Source organism: Taudactylus pleione, unplaced genomic scaffold (assembly GCF_031769625.1).
Source record: "Taudactylus pleione unplaced genomic scaffold, aTauple2 ptg001137l, whole genome shotgun sequence".
Taxonomy (NCBI): Eukaryota; Metazoa; Chordata; class Amphibia; order Anura; family Myobatrachidae; genus Taudactylus; species Taudactylus pleione.
Window position 1 is genome coordinate 2090211 of NW_028285538.1, and position 21891 is coordinate 2112101.

At 45.5% G+C, this 21891-nt stretch overlaps 1 protein-coding gene across 6 annotated transcripts in view; it reads right to left on the reverse strand.

Moving 5' to 3' along the window:
- GPD2 (glycerol-3-phosphate dehydrogenase 2) overlaps window positions 1-21891 on the reverse strand; it is a 292752-nt gene that overhangs the window by 218927 nt on the left and 51934 nt on the right. For all 6 annotated transcript variants that reach the window (XR_015874935.1, XR_015874934.1, XR_015874933.1 and 3 more), the window contains 2 exons: window positions 20209-20380; window positions 14923-15047 (listed from right to left, as the gene is read on the reverse strand). Coding sequence is in view for 3 of the 6 variants with exons in the window: in XM_088462040.1 (XP_088318166.1) it covers window positions 14923-15047; window positions 20209-20380 (297 nt within the window). In the remaining 3 variants the exon portion in view is untranslated. The remainder of the gene's footprint in view (window positions 1-14922; window positions 15048-20208; window positions 20381-21891) is intronic.

Sequence of the window (21891 nt, forward strand, 5' to 3'; positions counted from 1 at the left end):
TTGTACAAACTACAGATTGGTGAATACAAGCACAGGTACGGGGCATATTATGTGACAGGAAGCATAACTGGCAGAGTTTGTTTAATCGTTTCAACTTTTTGGCCTATATCAGCACAATTCTAGATATGTAGTGTGCCTCAGAGCCATAGCTAGGTATTTTGGTGACCCCCCCCCCAATATTGTAAACCGGGACAGTACGCACCGCAGGTGTGCACCCCAAATAAGGGGCGTGGTCTCATGGGCAAGGGGCGTGGCCAACTATAGTACCCCCAATTCTCATCACTTCACACAGTAGCGCAATGTTTTTTGCCTCATTCGCGTGTTTTGAGGCTAAGTTTTAATCTGCTTACTCAATGCGCACACCCGCCTTTCTCCCTATCCAATTGTAACACAGGTGAAAATGCATATGGCGAATGCAACGAATAGCGGGACTGGCAAAGAGGTCAGTTTTTTGGTTTTGTTTTTTTTAGGGGGAATCAGTCCGTGCCCCCAATAAAGCCTAACTCTCCCGGGGGAATCAATATAGAAGTGTATTATTAGCCATAATAAAAGTAATTATGTATATAACAGCCCTTTGCTCCAAATAAGATCCCTAAGTGTGGAAAAATTATTATTAAGTAATGTCTTTTATGACAAATAATTGCTGTAGCTAAATTGGGGGTACATGTAAATGGATACTAGTATATTTTGGGGTTTGTAAAGTGCAGAATAAAAGAAAAATACACCTGCTGCAACCTTCTGCATTCCTAAAAACACCTGTTCCATCCGTACAGCACCTCAAATACCCATCCCAGTACTTTAACCCAATTTTCAAACACTTTTTGCACTTTCAACCCAAAAACGACATGGCTTTTTTAGGGGGTATTTATAAATTATAATTTTTTTGCCTAATTAGTCAATAGGGGGGTACCCAAAGGGTTCTGAACCAAGTCCCCACTTTTTTATTCCAAAAATATGAGATATGGTAAGAACTTACCCTTGTTATCTCTATTTCTACGAAGTCCATAGGGTTCCACAGGATACCTTGGGTATAGGTGATGACGTCAGTCTTCAGGCACCACAGAGTTAAAGTTTTCAGCCTCCCAGGATGCATCTGGGTCCCTCTCCTATACCCCGCCCCCGGGCCAAGGCATCTCAGTTACATCACAAGCCATAGGCCGGAGGAGGAGAAGAAAGAGAGAGAAGAAAAAAAATCTGGACACTCACAAGAATCACATTCTCACCATAGGGAGACGGAAAAAACGGTGACCAGAATAAAGCCCATCTGCAGTACAGGTGCGACAGGGCGGGAGTCCTGTGGAACCCTATGGACTTCGTAGAAATAGAGATAACAAGGGTAAGTTCTTACCATATCTCATATTTTCTACTTCAGGGTCCATAGGGTATCCACAGGATACCTTGGGGATGTCCCAAAGCAGTATCCTTTAAGGGTGGGGACGCTCCTGTGCTGAGAGGAGAATCCGCCGCCCGAAGGAAGCATCCTGAGAGGCAAAGATGTCAAAAGCGTAATACCTCACAAAGGTATTGACAGAAGACTACGTAGCAGCCTTGCAGATCTGAACTGCAGAGGCACCACGTCTAGCTGCAAACGAAGGACCCACAGACTTAGTGGAATGAGCCCTCACCAAGGAGGGAACTGGAAGACCTTCATGAAGATAAGCTTCTGAAATTGCCATACGAATCCAGCCTGCCAAAGTCTACTTTGAAGCAGGCCAACCCTTTTCACGGAAGCCATAGAGGACAAACAAGGCGTCCGACTTCCTAAAAGAAGAAGTGCGATCAACATAAATTCTCAATGCCCGCACAACATCCCAAGTGGCGTCACCCACTGAAAGTCCAGGTGAATTGAAAGCCGGCACAACAATTTCTTCATTGATGTGAAAACTGGATACCACTTCGGGAAGGAATCCCGGACGAGTGCGAAGCACCGCCCTATTCCTATGAAAATTCAGAAAAGGGGGTCTACAAGAGAGAACCCCTAAATCCGACATCCGTCTGGCCGAGGCAATGGCCAGAAGGAATATGGTTTCAACTGTAAGCCATTTAAAGTCCACTGAGTCCAGTGGTTCAAACGGCGGTCCCTAGAGAACTCTCAGGACCACAGCCCAATTCCAAGGCGCGACCGGTGGAACAAAAGGTGGCTGAATGCGAAGAACACCTCGCATAAAGGTGTGCACATCAGAGAGCGCAGCAATCCTACGATGAAACCAGACTGACAGGGCAGACACCTGCACTTTCAGAGAAGCCAGGCGAAGCCCATGATCCAGTCCAGCCTGTAGGAAAGCCAACACCCTAGACAGGCGGAACTCCCTAAGGGAATAACCTCTAGGTCTACATCACCGGAAGAAAGTATGCCACACACGATGGTAGATTCTTGCCGAGGAAGGTTTACAAGCTCTTAGTATGGTTTGCACCACGGAGCTAGAAAAACCCTCTGGACCTTAGCATGACCGTTTCAACAGCCACACCGAGTCAGGTCCGGGTGAAGACAAGGACCCTATGACAGCAGATTCGGTCGTAATGGTAACCTCAGAGGAACGTCTACTGACAGACTCTGGAGGTCGGAGAACCAGTGCCGTCTGGGCCACTCGGAAGCTATCAACAGTAGCGTACCTCCTTCTTGATTTGAATTTCCGTAATACCCGCGGAAGAAGGGAAAACGGAGGGAAAAGGTAGGCAAACTGGAACATCTACTAGACGGACAGGGCATACACCAGAGACGCCTTTTCGTCTCATGTTCGAGACCCGTACACCGGCAACTTGTTGTTGTGCCGGGACGCCATGAGGTCTATCTCTGGAAGACCCCACTTGTCCACCAGACTCCGAAAGACGTCCTGGTATAAAGACCACTCTCCCGGTTCCTCCTTGCTGGTTTAAATAGGCCACCGTGGTGGCGTTGTCCGACGGGACCTGCACAGGGTGACCCTGGAGAACCGGCTGTGCCCGCTGGGGAGAGCTCTTGACACCGCATGGAGCTCCAGAATGTTTATTGGAAGCTCCGCTACCGCCCGAGTCCACCTGCCCTGAAACAAGTGTGGACCCGTGACAGCTCCCCAGCACCGGAGACTGGCGTCCGTTGTTAACAGGACCCAGTTCGCCACCCAGAACGGGCGTCTGCAAACACCAGGTTAGAGACAGGCGAACATCCGGAGTGAGCCCCAACGTCTGGGACTTGAGACACTGAGGCAATCCATTCCATCTGGACCGGATCAATAGCAGCAGAGGTTTGGAGTGAAATTGGGCGTACTCCACCATGTCGAATACCGACACCATTGAGCCCAATAATCTCTTTGCCAAGTGTGTCGACACTCGACGACACTGCAGACAACTGCGCACCCTCAACTACAAAGCAAGGATCTTTTCCTCCGTCACAAAGATCCACTGCTGCCTGGAGTCCAATAAGGCCCCGAGGTGCAGGATCCTCTGAGACGGGGTGAGAGTGGACCTCTGCCAGTTTGTCAACCAGCCGTGACGTTGCAGTACCGCAATCGTCAGATCCAGATGGTGTAAAAGAAACTCTGGAGACCCCGCTATCAACAGGAGGTCGTCCAGATAAGGCAACAGTCGGACTCCCTGCGTCCGCAGGAGAGCCGCCATGACCGCCATGACCTTGGTGAATACCCGTGGAGCAGTCACCAGGCCAAAAGGCAGTGCCCGGAACTGGAAATGTTCGTTGCAGATTGCCAATCTGAGGAACTGCTGATGGCGCAAAAAAATAGGGACATGTAGGTAAGCGTCCTGGATGTCCAATGACACCATGTAGTCCCCAGAATAATGGACCGCAGGGTCTCCATCCGAAACAGAGGCACCCTCAAGGACTTGCTGAGGGCCTTTAGGTTTAGTATTGAACGGTAAGACCCATTGGGTTTCTGCACCAAAAATAGAATGGAATAGAAACCCAGGCCCCTCTGGGAAATTGGAACATGCACTGCGACCAGCACCGGGCGAACTGAAGCAGGCGCCCCCCACTTTGGGGTCCCCCAAAAGGAGGCCTGGACCGTCAGGCCGCAGGTTTGTTATCTGACCTAGGAGCCGGACATCTGGTACTCCAGACCTGATTCTTGGGCTTGGACAATTTCTTGGCCCCAGCCTGCCATGGACAGGACTGTACTTTAGGCCTACCTTGGGCCCTGTGAGGCCAAAAGGACGACCCACCAGCACTAGAAAGAATCGTAGCAGACAGAAGACATGCAGATTTTGCTGCTGCCAACGTAACTACAATTTTGTCCAGATCTGGACCAAATAGTACCTGTCCAGACCTTCTAATCCCTTTTTGGAATCCGCGTCCGCTTTCCAAGAACGCAACCATAAGGTGCGACGAGCAGCCACGGCTGCAGAGGAGATCCTAGAGGTGAGTATACAAATATCTAAGGCCGCTTCATTAATGTAAGTGGCCGAGTCTCGGAGATTGCCCACCAACTCGGTCTGTTCAGCCGAACAGTCAGAGTCCAAAGACGCCTCCAAATTATCCGCCCAGCGCTCCATAGCTCTGGCTACCCAACACACGGCCAGAGCCTGTCTGGATGCTTCCCTGCAAGGGAATAAACGGCTTTGAGGCAGATCTCCACCTTGCGGTCAGTGACATCCTTCAAGGATGACATCGAAGGCATAGGCAATGTGGCACTTTTGACTAGGCGTGTGACATGTGAATCCACTTGCGTAGGGGATTCCCGCTTAGAAAAATAATTGACCGCAAACGGATAAGCCACGGCTAAGCGTCTCTGGGGCTGAACCGTTTACCTGGATTTTTCCACGCCTCCTCTAAATGATCCACTAATTGATCAGAAAGAGGGAACACCGTAGCCTCACCCTTAATATCCTTAAAAAGGCATATATGAATGTGGCCACCAAAGGATCAATATCCTCAATAACTAAAGCCGAGCGGACCGCTCGAATAAGACCAGGGATATACACCTTGGACTTAGCGTCCGGCTCTTTGGTACGGAGAGGTTCTTGGTCAGATAGATCCAGAATCTCCCCATGATCTGACGTCTCATCGTCATCCCCATAAGGAGCAGATAAAGACGCCACCGGCCGTTATGAGGCCGCAACACAGACTCCCCCTGTAAAACATCGGACAAATGCTGAACCGATGTAGTTAAGAGTATTAACCCACGCAGGCTCCGGAGAAACCTGGGAAGGGACAGGGAGACTGTGGGGTACCATCAATTGTCTCGGGAACTCCCGCATGGGTGACGACACCACTGACTGCTGGGACAAACCCGTCTGGGTAAACGCAGGTGGCGGAGCTAGCTGGCCCACAAGGGTTGTAAGCGCCTTAGCGAAACAAGCCCAGGGAGGTTCCTGTACCGGGACCGTGACCATAATCGGCCGTGACAGTGCCAGGCACTGGGGGCATAACCCCTCCGCGTTACCCTCTCCCTCCGCTATTGGTACCTTACATTTAGTACACATGAGCTGGAGAGGAAAATCAGTCTCAGACATGATGGTAAGTATGTGACACTCACACCTATACGTATTGGTATAGTGTGAATAACACCCTGCACACCGCGCACCGCAAGGGCTTTGAGCAGAGCAAGATCAGGGACAGTAATAAAGCTGACAGTAGAAAGTGAAAGTACAGACAGCAGGCTAGCAGTTCAGTCACATACAATGCAGAAGAAACAAATCCCTGCACTATTAGCGCTGATTCTCAACTACTCAGACCCTCAGGCTGGTAGGACTCAGCGCTGCATACACTGACCTGTGACAAACAGAGGAGAGGTATGCTGGGGGACCCAGACCGCAATGCCACCGCTCACAGGCTTCCAGCAGTGTTCACCATGCTTTAAAGATGGCCACCGAGGAGCAGAAGATGAAGGAGGCCGGCCTTGGGAGGACAGCTGACACACTGTGGCCAATCAGGCAGAGCAGAGAGGCTGTGTGCAGCAGGGGAGGCGCCGGCTGTGAGACAGGGAAAGCGCGCTCCCCTGGCATGCATTTAACCCCTGGGACGCCGCAGCGCATGCCGCTCAGCAGCGGCCCGCTGTCCCAGGGGGTAGTGGAAGCGCAGGTTGGTCGCCTGGCTCCACGCTGCAGCCAGTCCCCAGGGAGCCCCCTGCCTGGGGACTCAGGACCATGTGACCAGCAGGGACCCACCGCGGGACCCCGCTGCTTACCTGCATCCCCTTGGATCCGGCCATGGTCCAAAACATCTGGGGACACCGCTAGCCGTGACCCCAGATGTCTACCAGCATCCCCGGATCAGTACCGGCGTTCTGGTACCGGCGGGGTGTAGGGGAGACGGCATGGACGTCAGTACTGACTGTCCATGCTGTACTCCCAGATGTGCAGCCAGCGCTGCCTTTAAAAGAAACTTCAGGGGCTCTTCATAGCCCCCCTCTGCACAGTGCCTCCGACTCCGGCCAGGCACCGACGAAACTGAGATGCCTTGGCCCGGGGGCGGGGTATAGGAGAGGGACCCAGATGCATCCTGGGAGGCTGAAAACTTTAACTCTGTGGTGCCTGAAGACTGACGTCATCACCTATACCCAAGGTATCCTGTGGATACCCTATGGACCCTGAAGTAGAAATAGGGATTTTGCACTTCTACTCTCCTGCGTTTTTGTGGAGAAACTCTTTCGCCTGTTTTTGCCTAGGCGAAAACGTACTGGAATTGAATAGGGCAATACTTCAGGAACAGGCGAAAACCACGCATCGGCGAAAGCTTTCGTCTCTAATTTAATACGGGACTAAGACGCATTTGAAGGTAAAAAAAACGCACGAAAAGACGTTCGGTGCTACCAAGTTGCACAGCGCTCACGCGCTATGTTTAATGTGACTTGTAGCGCATGGAGGCAAGATGTATGTGGACACATCTGTATGTCCTTAAAGACATCAACCTTGTAACTTTTCACCTAACTCTGTCCCTAAAACAAGTACAGGTTGAATCTCCAATATCAAAAATGTTTGGGACTAGGGGTATTTTGGATATCGGAATATTCCGTATTTCGGAATATTTGGATATGGGAGACTCAACCTGTAGTTTGAAAGTTATCCCCGTGCACCATCCCAAACTAGTGCTTTAGTTTTTACCTAATAGTACTATGTTATATTTATGTTTTTCTTTCATTGAATCACCTGTAAATGAGAATTCCTTGTGGATAATTTGGCACACCTCCTGCATCATTAATCTGCATTTGAAAGCGTTCTTAATTAAAACGTTGTATTGTATGTAAGCGATAGGAGAAGCTGTCCATGAGACAAGAATAAGACAGGTACTTTCGTAAGCTTGCATCTTATGGGTGGACAGAATTGTTAGGTTGGAATGGTCTAGATCTTTTCAATAATCTTTTACTACATTTGAGTGTTCTTTGATCTTCATGATGAAGCTCATTAGCACCAGCCCCTCACAAGCTGGTGCATTTATGTTGAAATCAACTGAAATACTTCTGTGGTAAACATGGGACCTTAAAATACATTTAAAAGACAAAATAGATCAAAATCCGGTGTGTCTATAATCTGGAAATATTAGGACTTCCCAAGTAAAGACTATTTCCGTAAATTGGATTACTATGAGTAAATCTTCCTCCAATCTTCCCACACACTTCCATGGCATAGCCCTCAACAATAAACTGTTTAACAGAGATCCTTATAGTAACTATATGAAGAAAAAAATTGCTTTTGTTTAACTTTCCATCGTAACATTAAGGATAATGGGATTACAGAGATTTCTCCATCTGTTTATAACAGAGACATTCCTCATATTCCCTATATCTTGTGCACAGTTACACATACAGCTCATCACGCCGATACAGAGTTACACATAAAGCTCATCACACCTATACAGAGTTACACATAAAGCTCATCACGCCGATACAGAGTTACACATAAAGCTCATCACACCTATACAGAGTTACACATAAAGCTCATCACACCTATACAGAGTTACACATAAAGCTCATCACGCCGATACAGAGTTACACATAAAGCTCATCACGCCGATACAGAGTTACACATAAAGCACATCACACCTATACAGTTACACATAAAGCACATCACACCTATACAGTTACACATAAAGCGCATCACGCCGATACAGAGTTACACATAAAGCTCATCACACCGATACAGAGATACACATAAAGCTCATCACACCTATACAGAGTTACACATAAAGCTCATCACGCCGATACAGTTACACATAAAGCTCATCACGCCGATACAGAGTTACACATAAAGCTCATCACACCTATACAGAGTTACACATAAAGCTCATCACACCTATACAGAGTTACACATAAAGCTCATCACACCTACACAGTGTTACACATAAAGCACATCACACCTATACAGTGTTACACATAAAGCTCATCACACCTACACAGTGTTACACATAAAGCTCATCACACCTATACAGAGTTACACATAAAGCTCATCACACCTATACAGTGTTACACATAAAGCACATCACACCTATACAGAGATACACATAAAGCTCATCACACCTATACAGAGTTACACATAAAGCACATCACGCCTACACAGAGTTACACATAAAGCACATCACGCCTATACATAGTTACACATAAAGCACATCACACCTAAACAGAGTTACACATAAAGCTCATCACACCTATACAGAGTTACACATAAAGCTCATCACACCTATACAGAGTTACACATAAAGCACATCACACCTACACAGTTACACATAAAGCTCATCACGCCTATACAGAGTTACACATAAAGCTCATCACACCTATACAGTTACACATAAAGCTCATCACGCCTATACAGAGTTACACATAAAGCTCATCACACCTACACAGTGTTACACATAAAGCTCATCACACCTACACAGAGTTACACATAAAGCTCATCACACCGATACAGAGTTACACATAAAGCTCATCACGCCGATACAGAGTTACACATAAAGCACATCACACCGATACAGAGTTACACATAAAGCACATCACACCGATACAGAGTTACACATAAAGCACATCACACCGATACAGAGATACACAGAAAGCACATCACACCGATACAGAGTTACACATAAAGCACATCACACCGATACAGAGTTACACATAAAGCTCATCACCCCTATACAGAGTTACACATAAAGCACATCACACCTATACAGAGTTACACATAAAGCTCATCACACCTATACAGAGTTACACATAAAGCTCATCACACCTATACAGAGATACACATAAAGCTCATCACACCTATACAGTTACACATAAAGCTCATCACACCTACACAGTGTTACACATAAAGCTCATCACACCTATACAGAGTTACACATAAAGCTCATCACACCTATACAGAGTTACACATAAAGCTCATCACACCTATACAGAGTTACACATAAAGCTCATCACACCTACACAGTGTTACACATAAAGCACATCACACCTATACAGAGATACACATAAAGCTCATCACACCTATACAGTTACACATAAAGCTCATCACACCTACACAGTGTTACACATAAAGCACATCACACCTATACATAGTTACACATAAAGCTCATCACCCCTATACAGAGTTACACATAAAGCACATCACACCTATACAGAGTTACACATAAAGCTCATCACACCTACACAGTGTTACACATAAAGCACATCACACCTATACAGAGATACACATAAAGCTCATCACACCTATACAGTTACACATAAAGCTCATCACACCTACACAGTGTTACACATAAAGCTCATCACACCTACACAGTGTTACACATAAAGCACATCACACCTACACAGTGTTACACATAAAGCACATCACACCGATACAGAGTTACACATAAAGCACATCACACCTATACAGTGTTACACATAAAGCACATCACACCTATACAGAGATACACATAAAGCTCATCACACCTATACAGTTACACATAAAGCTCATCACACCTACACAGTGTTACACATAAAGCTCATCACACCTATACAGTTACACATAAAGCTCATCACACCTATACAGTTACACATAAAGCTCATCACACCTACACAGTGTTACACATAAAGCACATCACACCTATACAGAGTTACACATAAAGCACATCACGCCGATACAGAGATACACATAAAGCTCATCACACCTATACAGAGTTACACATAAAGCTCATCACACCTACACAGTGTTACACATAAAGCTCATCACACCTATACAGAGTTACACATAAAGCACATCACACCTATACAGTTACACATAAAGCTCATCACACCTATACAGAGTTACACATAAAGCACATCACACCTATACAGAGTTACACATAAAGCTCATCACACCTATACAGAGTTACACATAAAGCTCATCACACCTATACAGAGTTACACATAAAGCACATCACACCTATACAGTTACACATAAAGCTCATCACACCTATACAGAGTTACACATAAAGCACATCACACCTATACAGAGTTACACATAAAGCTCATCACACCTATACAGAGTTACACATAAAGCTCATCACACCTATACAGAGTTACACATAAAGCACATCACACCGATACAGAGTTACACATAAAGCTCATCACACCGATACAGAGTTACACATAAAGCACATCACACCTAAACAGAGATACACATAAAGCTCATCACACCTATACAGTTACACATAAAGCTCATCACACCTATACAGAGTTACACATAAAGCTCATCACACCTATACAGAGTTACACATAAAGCTCATCACACCTATACAGAGTTACACATAAAGCTCATCACACCTATACAGAGTTACACATAAAGCTCATCACACCGATACAGAGTTACACATAAAGCTCATCACACCGATACAGAGTTACACATAAAGCACATCACACCGTTACACTGAATTCCATTTTCGGATCGATCTTACGAATTTTGAGCTTTGTGCATGCTCTGGAGCCAAGCCAGCACATCTCGCAGTGATACTTACAAACCCAGTTGCATCTTCACTTGCATGGAAGTAACTGGATGGCAGCGGGCCTTCGCATGTAGTCTAAAGGGGCTCTTACACTAGCAACGGATCACTACGTTACTGTGATCCTGCAACCAGACATCTCTGGATCGGTGAAATCCAAAATGTTGGCTTTCACCGATTTGCCGATCACAATCAAATTATGATCGTGATTTACAAAACGGTGAAATGTAACATGGAGAATTTTACCGATCCTTTGACGGATCGCGGAACATTGATGGTCGCTGGTCGGCATTTCTGACAGGTTGATCTGCATTTCCGATCCCATCACAAGAACCTGTAATCTGTCAGATAGTGTATGGGGGCCTTTAGTCTAGTGAGGACATGTGAAGGGTGTGTAGATGCATGGACCTGCAAGCGTCTGTTTTCACACAGATCTCTCGCACCAATAAGACCGGTACAAGTGCACATATGGATAAGAGCGGCGAGGCCGCATAGATACGTCTACAAGGCGAACATCCACATTGATTTCCGTGCATGCAAAGCGGATGTATTATGGCTGACTCTATGTTCAATTCTGCATCAGCCCCAAAGTGTTTTCTATACAAAAATACACTATTAATTATAATTAATCATTTTTAAAGCTACGGTGGGCCGGATCATGAAACATTAAGTTAAGTAGCGGCATAATAAGAGTGGACATATCATAAAGCCAAAATATTCCATGTTCAAAATAGAAATGGATTGTTATCACTGTGGGGCTGATTCCGAGAAGGAGGGATCTCTGTGTACAGAAGTAAATGGCGAGTTTTTGCATACCGCGAACGCTCAGATTAGTAATTACACATTTATGAGTATCTCCATCCTATTCTGAATTGGAGGGAACATGGCAGGATCTGTCTTTTTGTGAAATTGGGTGTTCCGTGGCAGGAGCTGGGCAGTTGCAATGTGATCGGACAGAACCACCCTGACTTATGGATGTGTATCTAATGCCCCATGTGATTCTGAGTCATGCGTATAGGCAGCGACGCCGAGGGGGGGGGAGCGGGTACTAATTACCCCGGCTTGTTGGAGGGGCCTGGGTCCGATGCCGATTCCCCTCCCTCTTACCTGTTAGCAGCCCAGCACACGCTGCTGTGTGCTGGGCTGCAGTGGGCCTCCATGACCTTGACATACTTCAAACATAGCCGAAAACCTAATCCTGGTCACACTACACCACCATGCCAAATTTGGTGGCGCTAGGTAGAAATCTCTGGCCGTGCATAAAGGACAAACAGACACACACACTTTCTCGCTTCTTATATAGATGAGAACAGTCATAACAAATATGTAAGCTGTGACTAAGGGCCTGATTCAGCAAGGAACGCAGCCGCAAATTCGCACGCGACCGGCCGATGTTTGCGTCCTGCGCATGCATCGCAGTGCGCAAACCGGCTGCTGCAATCGGGAAGCGATCGCAGGGAGCACACAGTCTCAGCAGACATTGATTGACGGGAAGTGACTGTTTGGGGGTGGTGATGGGGGGTGGTCAGTGAAACGCAGGCATGCCAGTGCGCGTGAACGCTGTTAAAGGGGCGTGCATAATTAAGCCCCCGCAACGGAAGTAGCAGCCAGAGCTCTAGATGCACACAGGAAGCAGCCCAAATCCTGAGTGGTCAGGTCAACCACTATTATGCTAATGCATTCGATGGTTCTCGATGTTTTCGCTGTCTAGCAAGGTATTGAGGATGTGAGTAGAAGGAAGTGGGCGGCATAATGTAGTGGTGGGCGTCTGGTCCTTGTGCTGCGGCGTCATTGCGATTGGGTTCATTAGCATATTTTTGCAGCGGCCGGGTTTGCGTGTGCAGAATTGCGTTCCGTGCTGAATCAGGCCCTGAGTCATCAAGGTCCTACAATATACCCTGTACTCCATACCAGCACAAATGACCTCATACAGAGAGGCCACTACAGGCATTACTGCTTGATGGACTGAAAGCAATGAGGTCCAAATATTTACATACATATTGCAATTAGAGTTATTACATTTTGACAAAACCCCAGAAAGGCATAACGAACAGCCTTATTCTATTCTACACCTACACACTGCAGAACAACATAATATACATTATACATCTAGTTGATTACAACAGTCCGGATGTACAGTATATTGCAAACATCAGGAAAGAAGAGAACTTGCCGTCATAGTGTATGGTGATACCACGGGCAGCAGTCAGGGATTATACATAAGGAAATGATTGGCGATGTGTCACTTGCACACCGGTGACGACCAGTGTTTACTATGAACTCCATGACCTCTGCCATGATTAGAACGCTGCATGGCAATGTTATTATAACTCAACCACTGGCCTGTGGTTATACTAACGGCAGAATAAAAAGAAGGAAAAAATATCAAGACGACTGTGGGAGAGATGTATCAAGCCTTGGAGAGAGATAATGTGAATAGAGATAAATTGCCAAAAAAAACCTGTCATTTTTGAAGCCAAGCCTGTGAAATGACAGTTACGCTAATTACACAGAATGTGACATTGCGACCCAGCGTTACAGTGACTGACGTAATGATACATGCTGCGTGTAATAGCACCGCATAGTTCATTGCGTCATCCTATCTGGCGTGCAGGACAGCAGATGGAAGGTGAAGAATGGGGGCCGGGAATGATGCTCGGGGTGTACATACTATACGATGTATTGTTCCAATGCGTGCCAGAGCAATATATTGTACAATACATCGTAAAGTGTATACCCAGCTTTAGAAGCTGATTGGTTGGTACTTTAGGTCTCTCTACTTTATCTCTCTCCAAGGCTTGATACATCTCCTCCGATGTAATGATATCTATAGTTTACAGTACTTTTGTATCTCGCTATTATCTGATAGACCATGCAACTTTGTAACTTTATTCAAGGGTCATAAATCCATAGCCCATGAGTTGTCTCTGGTTTTGCAGTGAATTAATCAACATACTTCAGACGAAATGTTGGCAGCACCCCGACAGTCGGTATGTAGACGGTCACAATTCCGACAGCGGCATTCAGACTGTCAGAATACAGATTATTTGAGGTAAGTATCAGGGTCAGGGGGAGGCTTAGGGTTAGGCTGCGGGACAGATGGTTAAGATTAGGCTGCGGGAGGGGTGGTAGTTACAGAAATCTGCCGGGATTCTGACTGTCCGGATGCCGCTGTAAGTATTCTGACCGTCGGCATCCTGACCGTTGGGTTTCCGTACCCAAACAATTCAGACAATTTGCAGCTACATAAACATGTATAACATACGCAATAAGGCTTAGATTTCTACTAAGAAGGCACACAGATAACAATGATACTTCCCCTTTTGATCATCAATGTGTGACTTCTTGATGATACGAAAACAGAAATACAATACACATTAACAAATTATTTCTAGAAAACAAAATGTGGATCACTGCCAACTTCAAAATAGTTGTGCCTCAAATCTGTATTTAGATAATGGTATTAAAAAGAATATTAAGATGGTCGAACCACACATGAAGAATGTAGCAGATATAACTGAATATTTTATGCAGTATTTAGCTAAATATGTAAATTGTACTTGTATTCACTCCATTAAAGTAGTTTGTCTTTATTAGGAGGGAGGTGCTTCTCTCACTGATCAGACAGAGAATGACTGACAGATTTTCTAACTTCCTGTCCAAAAATGTACTGGGAGAAATGACAGCACCACGAACAGGAGAAAGGCCACTTATGTCTCAGGTGCTTAACGGACTTCAGTCTCAGCATTTTGACCTGCATGAGACCCCAACTGAGACATTGTCAAACAGACGTGGCAGAAGCTTCACTGTCTAACGGAAAAAGGATTTATTACACACATGTGAATGAGACTCTTTACTCAGAAAGTATGAGATTTTGGTGATCTTTCAACAAAATCTCAGATCATAAATATTGTACGCTGTCAGACACCACCATGTCATTCTGGCCAGTCCCTCCTTTTGAAAAGAAAATGATAATTATAAGACACCACAAATGTAAAATGCTCTGTCAGATACAAAACATAAAAAAAAGAAATATGTAAACAAGTGACCTGCTCCACATCCAATTTCATGATGGCTTTCTGTAGGTACCTCACACCTCCGTGGATCAGTTTGGTGCTTCTGCTGCTGGTCCCAGAAGAAAAATCATCTTTTTCCACAAGAGCAGTTTTAAGTCCTGTAATTAACAAACAATAGTATAAGAATACAGGAGTCAGACAATCATAAAACACTAAAAATATAGGACCTCATTCAGAGCCGCTGGCAAAATGCGAGCGCTCGCTCTGAATGGGGGCGGCCGCTTCTTCTTTAAAATCCGGCCTCCTGGCCGCTCGCTAAGCTGTGGGTGACCACCCACAGCTTTAGCGAGTGACCAGGTGATGGTCGTGATGGTCGAGACCATCGCGACCATCGGGGATTGCGACTAGACCCTTGGGGTCGGGTCTAGTCTCCCACAAGCCCCAGGTAACTTCCTGCTCTAACAGAGCAGGAAGCTACCTACTGACATCACTGGTGATGTCAGTAGGGCCGCCTACAAACGACAGGCATTCCTTCAGGAACGCCTCCGTTCGTCCAGCCACCCCCCCTCCCCGCCTACAAAACGGGGTGAGCTGTCGATCAATATCAACAGCCACCCCTTTTGTAGTGAGCCCCGGGCGCAGGGCCTCACCATCGACCCGCTTGCGAGCGCATAGGCGATTGCAAGCGGGTCTGAATGAGGTCCATAATCGCATAACTGAGCAGATACTTTGGCTTCAAAGAAGAAGAAATCCAGCTTTTGGACCCAAAATCTCCCTGTCTCACTTTGATGTAGAGATTTCCAACATTTGCCCGGGCAAGGGCCTGGCAAGCTGGGCTGCACACTTTGCTCTACCTTAGTAAACCTACCTGGTCCTGAGAGCTGGCATAGGGCACATGGATCAGTACTGAAGGGGAAGAGCTCTGCCCAGCTCTGTGACTGACCTCAAGCTCTCTTGAAGTTGAAGGGGGTATTTTGGCAACACATTTCCACCAGTCTTTGCTTCATTTAGAACTCATAACACTCCATGTTGTTCATGCATTAAAGAGTACTTGTCCCAAGTTCAATGAAGGGCATGCATATAACAACCGGGACACCAAGCAGATAACTACAATAGATATAACTGCAGCTCTACCACGTAGGGACAATTACGCAAACGTGAAGCATGATCAGAAGATGTATGCACTTTAGAGGATAGTGTCACTTTAATAGGCAGTATTGCAAGGATCCATTCTGCACTGAAGTCTAAAGTTTAAAATGACACAAAGCCCTGTCCAGTGGTCATAGTGACATATCCCGGTGTGGGTTGGCTTGTTGAACTAGATGGGTCTGAAAAGTTAACATGGATTTATAATGATTATTGCTATACTAGCGCTGGTTTACCCAGGGTGCTGCTTGGCATGGAATCGTGTTTGTCTTTGTCAGGCAGACCAAGCACTTAACACAGACCGACATGAAAGTACACTTGTACAAAAGCTTCTGAATCTGTGGTACTCTGAAAAGGGAGTACCAGAATTCTGCTAAGATTGCAAGACCATGGATAAAAATGTACACGGTAACATAAAGCAATTATTTCTGCAACTGCAATGTAACTTTTCAAGTTTCAATGTGGTTCACAAGTGTCCTTGGTGACTTGGCCACGCCAAGCGTCAAAATATGCATCTTCTTTGCATAAATAAAACAACTGGGTGACAAAACTACATTGCTCGCTTGCACTGATCAATTTGATGTGCGACATTAGTACAGTGCATCCGGAAAGTATTCACAGCGCTTCACTTTTTCCACATTTTGCTATGTTACAGCCTTATTCCAAAATGGAATAAATTAATTTTTCTCCTCAAAATTCTACACACAATACCCCATAATGACAAAGTGTAAAGTGTTTTTTGAGATTTTTGCATATTTAATAAAAAACAAACAAACTAAGAAATCACATGTACATAAGTATTCACAGCATTTGCTCAATACTTTGTTGATGCACCTTTGGCAGCAATTACAGCCTCAAGTCTTTTTGAATATGATGCCACAAGCTTGGCACACCTATCTTTGGGCAGTGTCGCCCATTCCTCTTTGCAGCACCTCTCAAGCTCCATCAGGTTGGATGGGAAGCGTTGGTGCACAACTATTTTCAGATCTCTCCAGAGATGTTCAATCGGATTCAAGTCTGGGCTCTGGCTGGACCACTCAAGGACATTCACAGAGTTGTCCTGAAGCCACTCCTTTGATACCTTGGCTGTGTGCTTAGGGTCGTTGTCCTGCTGAAAGATGAACCGTCGCCCCAGTCTGAGGTCAAGAGCGCTCTGGAGCAGGTTTTCAACCAGGGTGTCTCTGTACATTGTTGCATTCATCTTTCCCTCTATCCTGACTAGTCTCCCAGTTCCTGCCACTGGAAAACATCCCCACAGCATGATGCTGCCACCACCATGCCTCGCTGTAGGGATGGTATTGGCCTGGTGATGAGCGGTGCCTGGTTTCCTCTAAACATAACGCCTGGCATTCACGCGAAAGAGTTCAATCCTTGTCTCATCAGACCAGAGAATTTTGTTTCTCATGGTCTGAGAGTCCTTCAGGTGCATTTTGGCAAACTCCAAGCGGGCTGCCATGTGCTTTTTACTAAGGAGTGGCTTCCGTCTGGCCACTCTACCATACAGCCCTGATTGGTGGATTGCTGCAGAGATGGTTGTCCTTCTGGAAGGTTCTCCTCTCTCCACAGAGGAATGCTGACGCTCTGACAGAGTGACCATCGGGTTCTTGGTCACCTCCCTGACTAGGGCCCTTCTCCCCCGATCGCTCAGTTTAGACGACCGGTCAACTCTAGGAAGAGTCCTAGTGGCTCCAAACTTCTTCCATTTACGGATGATGGAGGCCACTGTGCTCATTGGGACCTTCAAAGCAGCAGATATTTTTCTGTACCCTTCCCCAGATTTGTGCCTCAAGACAATCCTGTCTCAGAGGTCTACAGACAATACCTTGGACTTCATACTTGGTTTGTGCTCTGACATGCACTGTCAAGTGTGGGACCTTATATAGACAGGTGTATGCCTTTCAAAATTATGTCCAATCAACTGATTTTACCACAGGTGGATTCCAATTAAGCTGTAGGAACATCTCAAGGATGATTAGTGGAAACAGGATGCACCTGAGCTCAATTTTGAGCTTCATGGTAAAGGCTGCGAATACTTATGTACATGTGATTTCTAAAGCTTCATACACATACAACGATTTTTTTGAACGATTATCGTTAAACGATATCGTTTGAAAAAATCGTTCACTTTCTGAGTCAAACGATGAACGATTATCGTTCATGCACGTTCACGTTTGTAGTTCAGTCAGACTTGTCAACGATTTTCATTAAGTTAATATGCAAAAATCGTTTGTAGCTCAATAAAATCATTCATTACACTTTAAAAAATCTGACAGATAATCGTTCATAAAATCGTTCATAAAATCGTTGGTAACAAAATCGTTGTGTGTGTATGCAGCTTTAGTGTTTTATTTTATTTATTTTTTTTAATTAAATTTGCAAAAATCTCAAAAAAACTTTTTACACGTTGTCATTATGGGGTATTGGGCCTGATTCAGAGCCGCTCGTAAGCGGCCGCTCTTTCGTTCCGAGCGATGTTTGCACAACTGCGCATGCGTACGGATCGTAATACGCATGCGCGAACCAGTCAGTGCGGCCGAAAATCGTTTGTCCGCTAAATAGCGAATGCCTGCTATTTTGAGTGACATGAGGAGGCGTATGTGGGTGGTAACAGGGGAAGGTGCTTGAAAACGGGGAGTGGAGATCAGAACGCAGGCGTGCTTAAAGGTCAAAACGGGCGTTTTATGGGTGTGCATAATTAATACAGCAGCGTCATTGACCACGTCACTGGTTTATTTTATAGTCAGAACTGCTCGCAAGATTGTGGTAGGAAAAACCAACCACAAGAATAGCGAGCAGTTCATACGCTGGTCGATGTACTCGATTAATATAATAAATAGCGGACATGACGTAGGATGCGAGCGGCCAGGGGGGGCGTAGTTTTCCAAAAAACGACCGCAAGTTTTGTTCGCTCGTTCAGACCTAGAGGCGTGAACAGACCGCAAAGAGCGAACGGTTCATTTGAATAGCCACCCCTTTTTCTGAACGAGTGAGCGCAAATAGCGTCCGGCTCTGAATCAGGCCCATTTGTGTGTAGAATTTTGAGGACAAAAATGAATTTATTCCATTTTGGAATAAGGCTGTAACATAACAAAATGTGGAAAAATGAAGCACTGTGAATACGTTCTGGATGCACTGTATATATGTGTACAAATGAGTGTGTACGATGAAGCAGCGGCCGTGGCTTTTTCTCACGCCAAGTTCCCTTGTGATTCATCAGCAACTTTGTACATATGTAAAACTAATTCCTGTGCGGTTAAAGTCACATCTCAGTGTCTCTAGTACACTGTATAGTGATGTCATTATGTACACCCTTTTATTAATAATCTGCTAATGTTGTGTATAAATTGTATTGTATTTTGTCCTAAAGGCAAGCATTCATATTGATTGCTCACTGTGTATGGTACACATTGGTGTGAACAAAATTATGGCAGGACCCCTTTAAATAAATCCATCTTTGTTTTCATCACAAACTGTGTAAAAGGAGAATTTACTTAACAGGTGTATAGTCCAGATCCGTTACTGGGCACATCAGCGCCCTGTACCGACACTGAGCGTGCGACTCTATGATGTTGCACAAAGGGGGTGTGCACGGCTGCTCCAGCAAGTGCAGTGCTGATTGGGCGTCCTGAGGACGCCTGAACAGCTGCATATAGTGTTCAGGGTTCCCATCTGGAGCATCCACAGAGGCTCCGCGGGTGCTGCAGCAGCAATCCTGGCTGCAGGGTGTCGTTCCGGGCACCATGCTAGCCAGAAGCAACGGCCATTGGGCGGTGACGGTGCCGCATACAGAGTCTATGCGCTCTGTGTGACGCCCATAGCTAGTTACGGCCCTGGTATAGGTACTAGGTGTATGAGGACACATCTGTATTGAATACATGACAGGAATGCAGAAACATTAGGATGGAGTCAGATTACAATTCTAGTCATTGTCAACTGAATCTGCCTGTAAAATGTATCCCTAGAATTCCCTGACAACATACGGAAAACCATCTCTGGGACATTTAATGAATCTTTTACATTTAAAAAAGTTTAAAAGTTACATTTAAAAGTTTCCCACTGCAACTAAACAGATGTGTGCTGTCACTTTGAAACTGCATATGATAAAAGGAGTTGGAATCCAATACAATATTACTCTGCGTCAGCATTCCTAAAATCCCCCCTTATGGCCGATACCTCTGGTGACAGAGTCCAAGGCACATCCACAACCCGTCGCTCCTCCACCAATGACCAGCACATCAAACTCCTTCGTGTTTTCCAGAGTGAGCAGCTGGGCCTCCCTGGACGGCAGCTCATACTGACTGGCTTGTCTGACTGCCTCTGCTGCTTCCACGTGCGTCAGGCTTACCTGGATGAAGAACAAATACATCATTCCTGGAAAGGTAAGGCGTTAGCACACATATTGGGAATATAATGGCCTCTGGATGCATGTACACGCAATCTCAGCTAAAATAGGACGTGCGCAGTGTTCAATAGAGGATTATCTTAGTTGGTTTTAATGTATAGAATCCAGTCATTTAGAATCAAATATTTAAATGTCTAAAATTTGATTCCCACATCTATATTCTTCTATATATACCCTAGAGAGAGACTTTACAGCATATACAGAGTTCTTTGGTACCCGCTTCTGACCATCCACACAAGAGCTTTAAGTATATTATTTATCTTTAGATTATCATTTACATTATCTCCTCCAGTTTCATTAACTGCTTTAAGAGATATTCGGGAGTTGTGGGAAGTAGTGTCAGCGCTTAGAAACACAGGAGCATAGGGGAACATAGGGCCAGATTCATCACGTACACTCTGCCGATGTTTTTCGCAGTTGAGCGATTATCAGCGACATGCGTCTGAGTTGCACTCCGCATGTATCAAAGTCCATTACCGTAGTCGCAACCAGCGCCTTTTTACTGGCAAACTGATTGACAGGGGCTGCTTGGGGGAGGTAACGGGGTGCCGCCAAAAATGCAGGCGTATCGCAAACGTTTTCACACACACAAAACATGGCTCTGGCGTCTCAGTTCAGGCTGCCATTCTGTGCGACCAAAGTGTAATACAGGAGGCCAATTATCGAAGCATGTGTGTATGCGGCTGAGTATCAGCACGAAGTTGCTTGGATGTACGATGGCGTCCGTGGACTTCTCAATACAAATACTGGCGTCTGCGACATTAGCATGTTTTCGCATATCCTCTGCGTACACAATGGCAGCAGTGACGGCAATAGCGTACTCAGGCCCATAGATGGGGAATGATTATTACAGAATTAGTAACTTTAGTGTCTAGTGTACTAATTGCCCTGGCATTATAGGTAAATTGCCAACCAGACACAAGTTGCCGATGTAACACTTAACTAAATATTTAATACTGCAAATAGGTATAATTGCAGACTCCTCTCCTCCTATACAGAGGCCCAGCCTAAACTGCCTCCGTTCCACCTACAGCCCCATTTGCAACATCAAAGAGATTGCAGCTTGTGACTGGTTCTCTCAGGGCCATGTAAAGGTGATAAAACAATATTCACTTGTCATTTCTGTACTAAGAAACATCTTTAACATACTTGTATTTCCAGCAGAAGGTAACAGAAAAAGTAAAAAAATTTGCGAATATTCTCCCATACAATGAAATATGATTTGGAGAAATGTTTGTCTTCCATATACGTGTAGGACTATTGGCTACGGCAGAGCGTTGGGGGTTAACTGTTTGTACAACATATGTTCATATTGGATCTATCTTAGCTATGGTTTTCCTGTACAGCGCAGTGACACTGACTCTCCCCGTCCTGACACCTGACCCTCAGGCATGTGTATAGACACAGATGCCCTTTTGTCACCAGAGCCTGGTATCCCCCTATACAACCTCTGT